Below are 16143 nucleotides of genomic sequence, written 5' to 3' on the forward strand. Positions count from 1 at the left end.
TGCCCTTTAAATGGCCATATTTTGTTTTCAGTTAACACCGTTATTATATTAAAAGGGTTTTTCCTTCAGAACCACCTTCAGGTTATTTGCCCCAGAGGAAATACTCATTATGCTATTCACTATTGGAAGGTTCCCAGCATAAAAATAACGGTTACAGGGTTGGTTTGTTTTGATTGAATTTTGCAGCAAAGTCAGTGAAATGCCGAGAATTACAGAGCACTCTGTTGTACAGATGGTACTGTCTACTCTGTGGTGAGGCACAAGATTTGCATCTGTCTGTTAGTTAAGGTTCAGCAGTGGTTCTGCTCAGCCTTGTGTTCTAAGTGACAGGTAACAGAAAAGACGCAACTGACGCTGTAAGGAAACCACGTGTTTTGTTAGGGTTAATATTAGCATTTAAGTACACTACACGATACCCTACTATCAGAATTTTGTTTCTTGCGGTGAGGAGGTATGAAAACTGACTGTGATTTGCGTTCTCTGTTACTGGATCTTAAATCTTTGCAACAGTGTTTTGCATGAGAAGAAAGCATTTTGTGAAAGCTATGTGGTCTTATGGTGAAGTGCCTAATTCTCTCAGGCAGAGGCAGAAGGGGAACTTTGCAAGGGGATTCCCATGAGAAGAAATGCTGAACCAATGCAGTACGAAGTGCTGTAAAATAAACAACTGTAGGACAGGAAATGAAGAACTCTAATCGATACCGCAAGAGGGATTAGTTAGTCAAATGTGAAAATTCAAAACTGCAATTTAAATCAGGACAGCTAACTTCTTCCTCTCGTCTCCTGCACAAATAAACAATTTACGGCTATAGGATTCAACAGCTGCTTGCAACTTTGATTTCTGTCATTTGAAAGTTGGCACCTGCAGCAAGCCCCGGCCTCAATGCCGTAGCATTGATTTAAGCACCCAGCTGGAGGGAAACACCTGGATTTGCACTGATGTTCATTCTCCTCAAATTACGTTGGGTTTTAGCTAACTAATAATAAACAGCAAGATTAGCAGGGGAACAGGCAATTAAACTGCTATCAAGGTAAGCACTGGCAAACGAAGTTTGCCAGGGAGACAGAACAAAAGTGCACTCTCGTTCGGCCACCAAGCTGAGCTGAGCACATTAGTTAGGCACCTCACAGTCCAACACACTACCTCAGGCCATAACATGCCAGATTGCGAAGCAGGGCAGACGAGGACCAAACCCACCCGCTGCCCAGCCTCAGAGCCGCGGCCCAGACCAGCACACCTCCGCTGTGGCACAGCAGCTTTCGACTCAGCGTCAGGGCAGGGCCGGAGGCGCTGAGCCTCGTCAGGACGGTGGCAGTTTCGTGCAAATGACCGTTTCGGCTGCTGCTCGCCTTCTGAGGCGAGGAGGGGGCGGCAAACAACAGCCCCACCTGCCGCAGGGAGGGAAGAGACAGCTCCCTCGGCCCTGAGGGGGCCGCGGAGGCAGCCCCGCGCTGAGGGGAACTCGCGCCCCCGCCCCGCGGCGGCAGCCGTTGGCCGCGCGCGCGCCGCCCGCCCTTGAGCACAGCCCCGAGCCCGTGGCTCAGCTCTCGCGAGAGGCTGGCCGGCGCGGGGCAGGCGCGGCGCTCTCGCGCTGCCGGCGCCGCTCTCGCGAGAGGCGGGCGCGCGGAAGCGGCGTGGCGCGTGGGGGCGAGCCGGGCCGAGCCGAGCGGAGCCGAGCCGGGCGGTGGGGGGCCGCGCCGGCCGCTGCAGGATGCCGAGCGCCGCCGGCCGCGGCCAGGGCCAGGACCGTCGCCCGGAGAGCGAAGAGTCGTCGGCGGCCGATGTGGGTCTCCGCAGGGAGGGGGCGGGCGCGGCGTCGAGACTGCCTGTCCCGAGAGGGGGAAGGGGCAGGGTCCGGCCGCCCGAGGGCTTGGAGCCGCCCGAGGGGCCGGCGCTGAGGGGGCTGGCGGCAGCGTCCCCTGCGGGGAGGGAGGCCGGGCCCGATGGGGGGGTTTGGCCGGGCCCGAGGGCAGAGCTGCCTTTTGCTTTTGCACTGCCTGTCCACCTCCCCCTTCGCCGGGCCCGGTCAGTTCGAGCTTCAGCGAAGAGCTCTGCCCCTCTCCGGTCACACAGCGGCTCCTGAGCCCCGCGGGAGTGCGATCTCCGCGTCGGCGGGTGGAGGAGGCCATGCTTGAGCGATGAGGGGCAGCACAGCCCTGCCCTGTCCCTGTGCCCTTTCCCAGTCCCCTACAGAAACACCCGGGCTGCTGTGGAAAAGCCAAAAATGCATCAGCAGTGAGAAATTCTGAGTATAGGTGGCTTCTGTAAAATTATACGTGGGCCACAATTCATCAAAAGCAGAGAAACGGAGACCCCCCCAAGTAAAAGTATTTAGAATGAACTTAGGTTCATGTATTGAATAGAATAAATAAACTAAGGCTTTTTTTTTTTGTTTGGAAATGAGTGGGCTTAGTTGGAAAACTAGAATTGTGATCTTTTTGATGAAGAGGCCCCTGTGTCTTACAGAACAGGTTTTGTTAGTAGTCAGTCAAGCTTTCTTTGGCTGTCATAATGACATGCAATCTGCTGGATTTCTTAGTGTGCCTGAATATTGAAAGGAAATATTTAGCCATGGATCTACTTCCGTAGGACTCAAATATCTTTTCAGGAGTAGACTCTTTACAGAGGTATTCATACTGCTGTGTGGCAAATAATGATCCTAATGTGTGTTTGCTGTTGTTGGAATTTTTTTTTCTTACAGGGCACAATTATCTTCTAAGAGTCTGAAACACAATTTCTTGACTTTAATATTATAGCTAATTATTTTGTATTACCTCAGTTAAATCTGTAATGATTTTGTTCACCTTTTTGTGTATGCTGCTTTGATATATGTTTCTCACCTCCATTTTAGGATTATGCTAAGGAAAGATATGGAGTGGCATCAATGATACAATCCCAAGAGAAACCAGGTCAGTTAAAAAATGAAAAAAGTTTTCTAAAAAGAGGGGGAAAAAGAAGAAGTTATATACTACATATCTACACTACTTGTTTGAGAAATCATTTACCAAACTTTTTCATTCAGATCCTGCTGCCGTTCTTTCCCTTTATTTGAATACATTTGGCACTTGTGAGGCTGTATTTGGAGTGCTGTGTCCAGTTTTGGGCTCTCCGTTGCAAGGAAGACATTAACATTTTGGAGCCAGTCCAGTCGAGAGCTATCGGATTGCTCAGGGGACTGGAGCACAGGATCTCTGAGGAGAGGCTTAGGGAGCTGGGCTTGTTCAGCCTGGAGAAGAGGAATCTGTGGGGTGATCTTATTACTGCTTAAAGCTACTTAATAGGAGGGTGTAGAGAAGATAAAGCCAGAGCCTTGAAGGTGTGTGGCAATTGGACAGGTCATTGACACAAGTTGGAACAGGAGGTTCTGATAAGGTAGAAGTTAAAAAAAACCATGAGTGTCGTTGGATATTGGAGCTGGGTCCAGAGAGGTTATAGAACCTCAATCTTTGCCCTTGCCTGGACCGTGCCCTGCACAGCTTGTCAGTTTTTGTCTCTATCCATCACTGCAGGGTTTTTGTTTTTTTTTTTTTTTTTCTCTTAAATTATTATTATTTATAATATACTGAGTCCTGAGATGTCAGGTTTTTTCTTTGTTTGGAGTAAGTTCTGTTATGGCTTGCTGCAACAGTGCGCTCTCTCCTAGTAGGATATCTGTCTGCTTATGCAGCCTTCATTGCTCCTGCATATGAGCACCAAATCTATTAATATTAATATTTATGGACTTTATCATTATTCGCACCACTGTGAATTCAGGAAATGCTTCCTTTATACTGTTGGGGAATTGGGATTCAGAAAGACTTGACAGCTAGAGAACAATCTCCCAGACCAACATCCCAAGAAATATTAATCTTCATATTATTCAGTGCATGAAACAGGAACAAGGGAAGATAATAGACTGGCTTCTTGTAACTTCTTCATAGAGAAATGTAAAAAAGGAACATCATCTGTGATTAGGTGATTTTTTTTTTTTTTCCTCTGAATGGTTGTTTTGGTTGACCTCCCTTGGGAAGGGAAATGCAGAATGTAGGGAAGAGGAGGAGCCACAAAAGCAATCATAGGTTAAAACCAACTGAAGTGAAACATTATGTCAAGAATGTAATGGGACAAGAAAATCACTAGAGACTGTATTAACAGTCATTATTGAATAAAATACATACTATCTGTCAAATAAAGGGAACTAAAGTTGAAATCATGTTGTAAGCCAGCCCAACTGCTGGCTGCTGTAGTATCCCTGATGCTGGGTCTTCTGCTGATCCATTTCAACATGCTAATAACAACAACTTGTTTAGCAAGCTTAGCAAAGTGAAAGAAGTTGGTTAGAGGTCTGATGACTCCTGGAAGGGGCAGGAACACAGCCATCCATATTTATGTGTAACCGTGTAACAATCCATAATTTCGTGTGCAGTTGCAACCTAAAAGGTATAATAAGAATAATAGAATAAGTTAAGAAAAAGGTAACTTCTCCAAGTTAGCATCTGACTGGTTAACCCGCACTGCTGACTGTGGGCTGATCTCCTGTTGGATCTCCTCTCCCTGCACTCTTGTGTGATGGCATTTGCCTCGCTAGAGTTTCTGCAAGCTGTGTTTCCTATGCCAGTTTCACACCCCATAGCAAACAATGGTGTGGGAGACCCAAGCTGGCAGATTGAGATGATGGATCAAATCCTACTCTCATGAATACAAGACCCTGCCAGCTGTCTCATATTCAAAAGAAACACTCAAAAATACTGTGGAGAAAAAAAATATCTTGAGAAGGAAAATGGCAAAAGCTACAGGAAATGATATGAAAAAGGCTGAGTGCTGTATTTAGATCTGTTGTACCTTGACCCTCGATCCTTGTTTTAAAAAAAAAGTCTCAGCCAGTGTATGGATAAGATTGAGTAGGTTTTCCATTGGGCTTAAAATACAACCTACAACATTCTTGCTGCTCTGTTTTTTAGAAGGTGGTTATGTAGAGCACCAAAATTAGGTAACAATAAAAAACAAAATGCGTATAATAAAAAAATTCAAGATCAGCCTAGTCCCTTTCTTGAGACTAATGCCCTCTTATTTAAATATTCAGTAGTTCCTGCCAGGGAGAGCTCTTATCAAAGGACTCATGGGAGAGTGAATTCTTCACTCGGCATCAGTAGCGTATATATGCTTCTCCCCAAAGTATTCTGCTTGCATTGAGTGTCTTGGAGGAACTACTGCTTGGAGCAGGGGGTGGTGGGTAAGCACAAATATGAGTGTTCCCATCTGTCTCTATTAGTTTTGTTTGTTTCTGAATTTTGTGTGGGTACATGCCATTTCTAAATCAGAATAATGAATTGTGGTATGACATGCAGATCCACATACTGTCTGGTAACTGGAGCCAACAGACAGTACAGACAGCACAGACATGGGTAGGAGCTCAGTTGGACATCTGCAGCGCTGTTGCTTTTAGTAGCTGTAGTAGCTGCACTGTCCTGAGGACACTGGCTGGACATGGGAAATTAAAAAGCTTAGAGTGATCAGAGCAAATTATTCTCCCTTTCCAAGGGATAGGCTTGTTGTCCTTTTGCTATACTCACAGATTCTTACTCCTCTGCAGGCAAATTAAAACTCTTTTCACATGTTCACAAAGTTGTTGCATAGATGCTCCACCCTACCCTACTGATCTCACACACCTGTGCCTTCATTCTTGGCCCACTTCAGTCTTTCTTCTGCTAATGTTGGCTGCCCTGGCTATCTGATGTTCTCACTTCCTGTTACATCATGTCTTTAAGTCCTTCCTGCCTGCTTGAGGCTATGATTGCTAGTAAAACTCCATTTGCCTTTCCCTTTTTCTCCCTTCAGCCCCATTACTTTCATCTCCCCTCCCTGGAAGCTGCTTTCGTCTTGTACTGCTTTTGGCTTTCAGGTTTTTTTATTAAACTTATCCTCTCTTTTTCAAATTTATCCAACATTGCAAAGGTGCTGGCACTTCACAGAGACAGCAGAAATATTGATCATACTGTTCAAAACTCCATGATGCAGGATAAATGAACTTAGGAAACAGGCTGATGTGACAGGCAGGGAATGGGGATCTGAGGGTGGAAAAGTGATTTTGTCTTGTATAACACACACAACTTTTTGGGTTATTATCCTCTCATCCCATGTTTAGAAGAGGTTAGAGTTCTGAGAGAAAGGTAAGGATATTTAGTATGTTGAAAAGATTGTGCTATACAGGAAGGAAATGAAAAAATATAGTTTCCCCTTAAACATGATTCAGAATGGCAATGAAGGTGAGACAGCATGAATATTGAATTGGGGCTGGAAGTGTAATTTCAGACTTGCGGAGTGTTTTGTTTGAACTTCATTTAAAATCTTTGTTCCCTTGTCTTCACTGCAACTGTAGCACGGTTTAAAACATCTTTTATTTTTGCATTATTTAATTGTAAGTGTTTATGTGGCAAGAAAATGTAAGTATAGCTTGCATTTGGGAAAGAAGTAGTAGGTGGTAGTTTGAAGAGTATGGTGGGCGGACCTTAAAGGTGAGAGCAAGAAGCTTCATTTTTATCATGGAAAAGATAAAATGAACTGAAAGGAATTCCAGGTGAAATTATATGTGAGAGTACGGAGGGAAGATTTGAGCTACAATATGTTGGTTGGACAAGAGAAAATCAGTGACAAAGAGAAATGATTGCTTACACTAACAAATGTAGACATTATCATGAACTATTGGCATTTTAGAAATGAGAGGAAAAGAAGACTAGATTTGGGAAGTGTTGAAGGAGGGAAACAAAGTGACATGACAGTTGCTGCATCTAGCTCTTTTCAGTGGAGCACGTTGACAGGACCAGAGGCAATGGGCACAAGCAGAAACACAGGAGGTTCCCTCTGAACATCAGGAGACATTTTTTTACTGTGAGGATGACCAAGGACTGGCACAGGTTGCCCAGGGAGATTGTGGAGTCTCCCTCTGTGGAGATATTAAAAAAACATCAGAACGCAATCTTGGACAACCAGCTCTAGGTGGCCCTGCTTGAGCAGGGGGTTGGACCAGATGACCTCCAGAGGTCTCTTCCAACCTCAGCCATGCTGTGATTCTGTGATCTGCTGTTGGAAAAAATGACTTCATGATGTCTCTTTTTGGATATTGTTTTATTACCCTTTTTATGAAAGGTGAAATAGTTTTTAATAATTCGTACCATATAAAAATTTTTGTGTTAAAGGTGTCCTGTTTAGTCTTCATGAAACATGGACCATTATGTATCCAGTCGACTTTTAAAAATATTTATGTAATGCCCTGAAACACTAAGGATCCATAAAAAGGGTAACACCTCATTCTGTCTTTATGCTTGTGCCTGGAAAATGTTTTAAGTTTCTAACAATACAGTTTTAAGTTGACTGAGGTAATTTTAACTGTCTGAATATCAAACCTTTAGAAATACGAAAGCTTATGGGTTGTGCTGGTTACATGTTTCCTATAGTACTGATAAAGTTTGAACATCGGAAGTTGCTGGCAAGTGATAACATCTTTATTCCCATTTCTCCCTTCCCCAGTGCACGCGTGCAAACACACACATTATTAATATATTTGAGTCAATTTCCTATCACACTTCTTTGTGCACTTTCATTCTGTTCTGGTTTTGATGTGTGTCTGTGAAGAAGAAAATAGATTACCCTGAGCATAAGCTAATAAACATTTTCAACCCCCTAAAATTCCCAGTGCAGAATAATAGGCTTGCAGGGCAAGCTGTGACTGGTATTCAAAGACAGAGGGAAGGAGTCCAGAATGGCAGATGGTAACCTGGGATAGGCAAACTTTGGAAAAGTTCTGGCGGGAAAAGTCTAGAGTGGAAATGTCTTAGTAAATTTAATGTTATTTTGAAACAAGGGAGAAGTCTGTGGTGAAAGGCAGAGAGAGTGAATTTGCTTGTGTTACCTATAGAATCATAGAATAGAATCATAGAATATCTCAAGTTGGAAGAGACTCATAAGGATCAATACCTCCCTTGAAGATATTTTTTTTTTTGTCTAATAGGCAGTGTTTTTAACCACACACGAACTGTAAATGAGTAAGCGTAGCTGTTAGAATTGTTGAGGTTCTATGCAATGCTACGTATATCCTCTAACTGATTTGTAGATACTGTAAGAAATAAGTGTTTGAGACCCTGCAAGAATATATTTGGCCAAAAATCTACAGAAAAATACAATTAAACAAGTACATTTCAAGGAATAGTGGCATGCAGCCAGCATATTGGCAGTTCATAATGGTTGTATACAATTTTTAAAGCCCTGATTTATTTAAAACTATTTTCCTTGATAATCCTTTACAATCCAAAAATCTGTCCTTTCCAAACCATGCATTCCTATTGTTATTTAGCTTTCTTGGGTACATAGAATTTGAAGGGTTCTTTCTGATGAATCCTGGCTCCTACAATGATAGTAGTGCTTGATCAGGTTGTCAAAGAGATTCTCTCTTAAAATAAATTTTAGTGGTTTTACACTCTTGTTGCTCCAAAATGCTGTTGTTTTTATCAAAATAAATCTTCTTTTAATTTCTAGTGCACATTTATTTGTGGTTTCTTTCTCTTCTTTATTTTAAATAATAATTATTTTATGGCAATATTCACCCTACTTACGTAGATACAGAGAATAGTCATGTCACCTCTGAGCCTTTGTTTTGCTGTGTTCAGCATACCGACTTTCAAATCGCACAGTGGAGCAGGGCAGACATCCCTTAGCTAGCAGAAATTCAGACTAATAAGTGCAGGTAGTACAGTGCAGCACAGTGAAGTCCTATCAAAAATAGTGTAGTCATGCTGGGTTCTGCCATCCGTGAACTACAGTAAGTCTTGTTTTTGTTTTAATGCAGTTTGACCCTGCTATATAAGTCAAATAATAAGCTTGAAGCAATTTAAAACTACTTGATCAAGTACAATTCACTGAGAAAGGAAATGGGATCTTGTGTGTTTTCAGTATATCCATTATGCTGTAGATACAAAAATAATGTTTTGGATTTATTATAAATTTTAGCAATGGTAGAAAATGTATTTGGAGTTTAAAGTGAAAAATGTTTTGCTTCGAAAAAACCAAAACCATTTTAAAATGTGGTTTTTTTTCCTGTAATTCAGATAGAGTTTTGATTCGAATAAAAGACTTGACAGTGGAGAAGGCTGATGAAGTGGTTTGGGTTCGTGGCAGAATTCATACAAGCAGAGCTAAAGGTGAGATGCCTCCAGGGTTTTTATTTTTATTTCCTCATATTGTTAGTATAACCTGAATGTTTATTTTAGCTTCATGACCTGTTAGTTATGTCTTGCATACAACAAAATTTTGCCACCTGGTTACTCAGTGTTCACTCAGTGTTCACTTTGATTGTTTTCTCTTTTTTCCACCTCTCTTTTCCCAAGAGGGGAAGAGGAAATTTTGTTTTCAGCTGAGTGGAAATCGGGTATTACTACTACATTGTAGTAAAAGTAAATTTAGGTTTTACCATATTACTAAATAATGTGTGGACAATTGTAAATAATAGGAATTTTAAAATATTATAGTAATTCTCCTTTGGGTGTAACAGTTGTGAGATGTAACAGTTGTGAGATGAAACAGTTACAAGCTTCTACTGTAAAATGTACTTTTATTATAAATGTATCAGTTGTCAGACAGGCCATATTTATTCTGCTGCATATGAATATTTTCACTATACCTTTTCTTCGACAGGAAACAAAAATCTGTGTTAAAATTTCAGAATTTTTACTTTCAGTTACCAGAATCTGATTACATCAATTTGAACTTAAAATAAGAAACATCTTTCTTTAACAAGTCAAAGGGAAAATCCTTTTATGAGTTCTCAGTAGTGTGGGCTGTCATTCTTGGCTGTCTGACAGCCATATTTCTTCCCTGGAATCAGAAGTTCTCTCTGGAGATCAGCTTGCCATATGCAAACTTAAATAGGCTTTGGCCTTTTCGGTTGACATCAGATGCTGACAACTGTTGTACTGGTTTCAGTTATGTTTGGCAGCTCTGTAGTGAGATATAAATGCCTTGTCTTTCCAAGAGTTGAAAGAAAAGAGCATAAAGAAATTATCTTCATGAATGAAACTTAACAGTAGTCTTAGAATTGGGAATAATGCAAATTAGGGGTGAGAATCCAGTACAGAATATTGTCACCAGGTTCATTTCTCTTTTTGAGGCTTCATTTTCTTAAAAAATATCCTTCTTAATGAGTGTTTCAACTGCAGTCGGTTAAAATAAGGAACTGCATATAAATACATACATATAATGCACATTTTAATTTGTATTAGAATCTTTAAATTTAGGGATTCCTCTGTGATTTCCTCAATAGTTCTGTAGCATGGTCTCACATGGAAGTCTGTCTTTGCTGTGTATAGAAATTGTCAACCCCAAAAGCTGTGAAAGCCTTGGTCATTACAACTTGAAGTTGTTCAGACAGGAGACACTATCTAATTTAAATTAGTTATTAGTTATTATCAGTATAGAAGTAAGAGTATCCTTACGGCTTTTTCTTTTGCAATTGTAGGAAGAGTTCAGACTATTAACAGAATTTATTAAGGACAGATGTCTATGCAGACCTTTAAAACAACGTACAGTTCAATGGTTGTTTATTACTGTCTCTGTATTGCATTTATATACGATATCTTGCATGATACATGCATTTACTTCAATCAGAGTAACATATATGTAACATGGCAATATTAACTTACGAGAAGCTGTTTGTCATCCTTCACTTTTGACCTCAGGAAAGACTACTGTTTTTCATGAAATAACAGTGCTTGTTTTCCAAACTCTTTAACACAACCTGAAGAATGAAAGCAAAAGGAGTTGATTATGGGCATGAAGTGTTCTCAATTTATTGATGGTGCTTCTTGTTCCCTCTTGGTCTGACAACACAGAACAATTCTGACATTCAGGGAATGCTGCTAGGGAATGCCATATGCTTGTTTACTTAAGCTTTGGGAGAAAGAATCTTACAAGAAAAGCAAATGTTTAAGAGTAAAAAGTAATATTAGCCTTTCCCACACACATCGTGGTGCTATTGCTACCATTATGGAAAGGAAAGTCTTGCAGGAAACAGGAAAATCTTACACAAAAATAGCTTTAGTTTTTCTCAGAAGCTCAAATTTGACTCCTCAATAACCAACATATCCTTTATTTAACCCTGCCTAGTTCTGACCAATAAACCCCAAAAAATGAATGTGAACAACTGCAGAATCCAGCTGTCTCATATAGCAAGCCACTTACGAAGTCTGATGGAAATTAACTGAAGGATGTGTAAAGAATGGGGTGTTGGGAATTTCTGTGGGTTGTACTAAAATTAAAGTGCTTGGGGCCCTGTGGTTTTTATCGTAGATTGAATAAATGTTATTTCTGGCCTTATTTTAAAGCCAGCCTAAGCTACTGATCACGTTTATCATTGAAAAGCATTTGGGAAATCAGTCTGGGTTCTGCCAGGCAGCTGGCAGAACCCAGACTGATTTCCCAAATAGTATGTCTGAAAATAAGAATACCACCAAGAGCAATTTAAATACTGGACCAAATTTTATAATAAACCATATAAAGTTTTCTCTTTCCTGGCAGATGTCTCTAACTAGCAATGTATTAATTTATATGACCAAACATTTTTTACTCTTTATACGAATTCCTTCCTTACTTCCTTTTCTCTCATAAGGTCTTGTGTCATTTGGTACTTAGATCCAAGAAAGGAAATGGATTCCTGTTTGGTTTTATGTGCTTACATTTGATGGGATTCTCTGTGTGGTGTCTTCTCTTATTTGTTCAGTGACTAAAAGTTCCTTGCATTAGACTGAGTCGGACCTTTCTAACCAAATTTTTTTTGAAACTTTTCATCTTTTTAAGCATTCTTGTGGGATGCAGTATTGGTTTGTTTTATAGAAACTTAGAGTAGTTTATTGTTGAATGTGAGTAAAGTTAGTCTTACACTTTTCACTTAAATACCATGTAAATATTTTGAAATACATGGAGAACATCCCATAATCCCAACTTTTTTCTCACTCTGATGCTTCCTTTTTTCCATCTCTTGATCTGTAAAGGCATCTAATCATGAACTAGATTTGATTACGGCTTGTATTTTTGATACTTTATTTTGCGTGCCTTCGGCTTTTTTGGGAAAAATTCTGTTTCCTCCTACAATCTTTGTAACTGTGATATTCTAACTATTCCTATCAGTGAGGTTTGTTTGATCACTTATCTTCTGTGTGATTAGAAATGGTTATATCCTACAAAACATCCTCTTTCCTCATGAAAACAACTACTGTTACTCATGACAAAAAGATTTGAGTCCTTTTATAATGCAGATATTGATCAGACTTCTAGTGTTTGGGTTTAAGTACAACTGCCAAACTTTTGCTTCTCATTAGTATGATACCAGGTCCCTCCATTTATTTCACTATCTTCTTAAATATTTACTAGTTGAGTGACATTGTAGCTATCTTCAGCTGTGTATTTTTTGTTTGAACACCTAATACATCATTGCTGAAACTTCGATCGTATTTTGCTAAATTATTTGTGACTGAAATCATGGAGACAAATACTATTTTCTAGGAAATACTGTATCAAACCACATTGTAAGTAAGAAATACTGAGATGTCAAAGAGGTGAGATACGCCTAGCTTATCCAAAGAAACTTAGCATATTGTGTCCTATGGAAAAATTGTACTTCATTTGTTGACTTGCTGGATCTGAAGCACAGGCATGTATACCACTGAAGGCTCTATTTAATTTGTGAAGCCTGTACTTTTACTAATTTAAATCTGTGGCTTAATGTTTGCCTGCAAGAAATACGTACATCCATACCATATTACTTTCTTTACTTAGATATTGCTGCCTCTGGAATAGAGAAATAGTTGTACTCTGTTTTCTGAAAATACGGAATTAATTTTGTTGCATTTCTAAAATTACAATCATAGGACAAGATTAGTTATTTCCAATAATTATAATGTTAATTTTTTTATAATATTTTGTACTAGTTTTATATGTTTGCTTTTATTTCCATCAGATTGTGTGTCAAATGTTCTGCATTTATCTTCTGATACTGTTTAAATTATCTGCAGTTATGTGTCAGGAATGGTAATCTACATAATTACAAATGAAAACTGCAACTGGCTTTTTAGTGTCGGTGTTCAAGTTAGGTATATGTTGATTTTAATGCTTTATAGTCTAAGTCAACAATAACTGGGAAATAGCTATCTATAACAAAGCTTCTGGCTTCTTATTCTCACCATTGTAATGAAAATGTTGCAATATTATGAGTCAGAACTTGGAATTAAAATGATATTGATGCATTTTATCAGATACTGGTACAACCGTGAAGTGTGTGTTGTTAATTTCTCTCTCTGAGGAAGAAGCATTTAAAATCACCGTATTTCCTTAAATCTAAGTTAAGGAGTAAATGATTATTAGAAATGTGAGGAGAAGTATGAAATGATAGTAACTGTCAGCTAAACAGATTAAAAGGAGCTTTGTTGACTTGGAAATACCCATTTTAAAAGTCAACAAAGTGCATTATGTTCTTTGTAAATTATTATTAATTCCTATTAACTTCTTTTTCCCTGAGCTGTTCATGAGTAAATTGCTCTTACAGGAATTTTTACTTGGGTCTTTTAGGTTCTTGTCATTCACCAGAATCAATACTCCTTTTGTTCCCCTTCATTCTGCATGTGTGTTGTATTATAGAATGAAGATTGTTGGTTTAGTCTCTGTGGTGCAAAATCAAACCTATTTCTCTCAAAGCAGCTTTGTAAACTGAACTCTACAGCTTTAATTTGAGAAAATAAGAAAAAACTTATTTTAAAATAATGTAGACGACCTAGTTGTGAGCAAAGCAACAAGGAAAACAGAATTTACTTCTTGCAGTTGAAGAACAATAGATATTTTAAAAGTTATGTTTCTAGTTTGTTTTTTTTTTCTAGATATTATTTATCTTGGAAGGTTTATTGTTATTTTTAGAAAATGTCCATTCAGATGTTTATAGATGTAAGGCAGAATTATTTGATTTCTCTCAGTGTTTGGGGGAGTGTGTGTGTGTACATGCAGAGCTAACTAGTTTGATGTAGCTATTTGGGGGGCGGGGGCGGTGAGGGAGAGGGACACACCCACCCACCCTTAAAAGCTCAGCTTAATATTAAAGTAGTAAAGCATTTTTTCTCATTCACAAAGACCTCGAGTAACTTGTCCTTAATACACCTGTGTTGTTTTTCTTTGTATTCAGGGAAGCAGTGTTTCTTAGTTCTGCGTCAGCAGCAGTTTAATATCCAGGCTCTTGTGGCTGTGGGACAGCATGCAAGCAAGCAGATGGTAAAGTTTGCTGCCAAGTAAGTAAGCAATTATATCCTGTTGTCAGAGTAAACAATGGTGGGAACCAGGACTCCCAGGGGTTGGGACCATTTTCACACATTAACATCAATGCTTCGTTTGTTCTAAAATGTAGTTATTTAAATTGTCAGCTCACTATTGGGTTGAATACATTAGACTGACAAAAGATAAAATAGAGAACAGGCTTGAAATTCATTCTGAACTGCTGAAGCAGCATTCTCTCGCCATAGACAACCTACATTTACTTTCAAGCTTGCTAACAAAAAGTCTGGCAAGCTGAGCTTAGTGGGACACTTCATTTCGTGTGTGGTGCTTGTGTGTGTCTGCACATGCTCAGGGTTTTTCTTCTACAAGATATGCAGTGTAGTAATACGTTTTATAGCTAGAACTGACGTGAAGAAGTTCCATATTGCAAGTGGCTTACTGAGTTGAAGAAATTGAGAGTAGCTTCTGTACACTGAATTAATCTTATTTACACCTTATTTTTGGCACTAGAATGTTTAATGAGAGATTTAAGTTAGTTTTTAAAATATTTGGGGGCGGTAATAGCTAGACTTGCCAATTAAACAAGTGTTTGTTGCAGCAATTTAAATTCAGTTATTTGGTTTGTTTTGTTCTTAAAGATGAAAAATTACCTTCCCCTGCTACTTGCCTCAAGATTGTGCTTTCAGGTTGTCCAGTACTAAATATGCTTGCATGACAAAGGTGTTTTTATAGTAGAGCTTTTAATCATGTATATCTACTTGTTCACAAATAGAAACGTGGATCAATTTGGTGCCATAATATGTTTAACATGTGGCACTTGAGTTGCTTCTGTGTAGTTCTTGGCACTACTCTCATGCCTGGGAAGGGAGCCCCCACTAATTAGCTGCAAAAGTGCTACAGCCTTCAACCTTCAATATGTCAGGGAGAGGAGAGATTCATTATAGTATAGAGTTCCAGAAGCCAAGTTAAGAAGGTTAGGATAATGCTTCTGCTGATGAGGTTCAAGGCAAGGGGAAAACAGAACCAGCAGTGTTTGTTGTTTGGCGGTGCTTAGTGTTGGCAGTGCCAGTATGAAACATGCTGTTTACAGGTGTTTATGAGCCAAAGTGTTCTGTTTCTTCATGAAATAGTTCGTTCTCTCCAGCGCTTAGAATCTTTGAAAAGAATTAAGTATAATCTACTCGTTCCCCAATTCATCTCCGTCTAACCTACCAAAAGTCTGCCTGTACTCTCTTGATGAACTTGCACTACAGAACAGTGAAACAACTCTTAGAGTTGTGATGCTCACTCTCCTATTCTCCAGTTCTCTCCAGCATCTCTCTTTTTCAGTTTTCTTCATGGTTCTTTCCTCCACAACTGAATTTCTTCCGTTTTGTGAGTGGCAGAGCTCAGTAGTTAGGAGCTTATGAGAGGGAAGTTGGGCCTTACTCTTTTCTTCCATGTGCTGACTCTGCCACTTGTAAGCCTTCTGTGACTTTTTTTTTTTTGATTCACAAATACTTTTTTTTTTACTCGGTTAGTTTTCTGTCAGGTTAGTTATTTAAACTAGGTCAGGAGGTCCTGAGCTAAGAAGGAGCGATAAATGGTGGAAAGCGGTATCTGGGAAGAGTAGAAGGCAAAGCTCCTTTCTCTTCTGGCAGCAGTGAGCTGTTAAAACAGATGGAACCTCATCCTTAGGTTCTTTCCAACTCCCTGTCATCTCCTCACTTTTCTTGGTGTGACAGACCTGATTTCCTCTGAATAGCCAGACTCATGATGTTTGTACTTTTTTACTTTTCGTTCTGCTTCTTTTTGCGATAGCATTTGCTAGCTAAATCCTGATACTTCAGCCTCTCTAATTTATAGCATGCATGTTTTAC

At 39.7% G+C, this 16143-nt stretch overlaps 1 protein-coding gene across 1 annotated transcript in view; it reads left to right on the forward strand.

Annotated features, from left to right (window-relative positions):
* Positions 1-1611: 1611 nt before the first annotated feature.
* DARS1 (aspartyl-tRNA synthetase 1) overlaps positions 1612-16143 on the forward strand; it is a 41473-nt gene continuing 26941 nt past the window's right edge. Inside the window, exons 1-4 of the mRNA XM_075152724.1 lie at positions 1612-1784; positions 2853-2910; positions 9082-9174; positions 14196-14298. Of these exons, the coding sequence (XP_075008825.1) occupies positions 1713-1784; positions 2853-2910; positions 9082-9174; positions 14196-14298 (326 nt within the window). The 5' untranslated portion in view covers positions 1612-1712. The remainder of the gene's footprint in view (positions 1785-2852; positions 2911-9081; positions 9175-14195; positions 14299-16143) is intronic.

The sequence above is a fragment of the Calonectris borealis genome, chromosome 6 (assembly GCF_964195595.1).
Source record: "Calonectris borealis chromosome 6, bCalBor7.hap1.2, whole genome shotgun sequence".
Taxonomy (NCBI): Eukaryota; Metazoa; Chordata; class Aves; order Procellariiformes; family Procellariidae; genus Calonectris; species Calonectris borealis.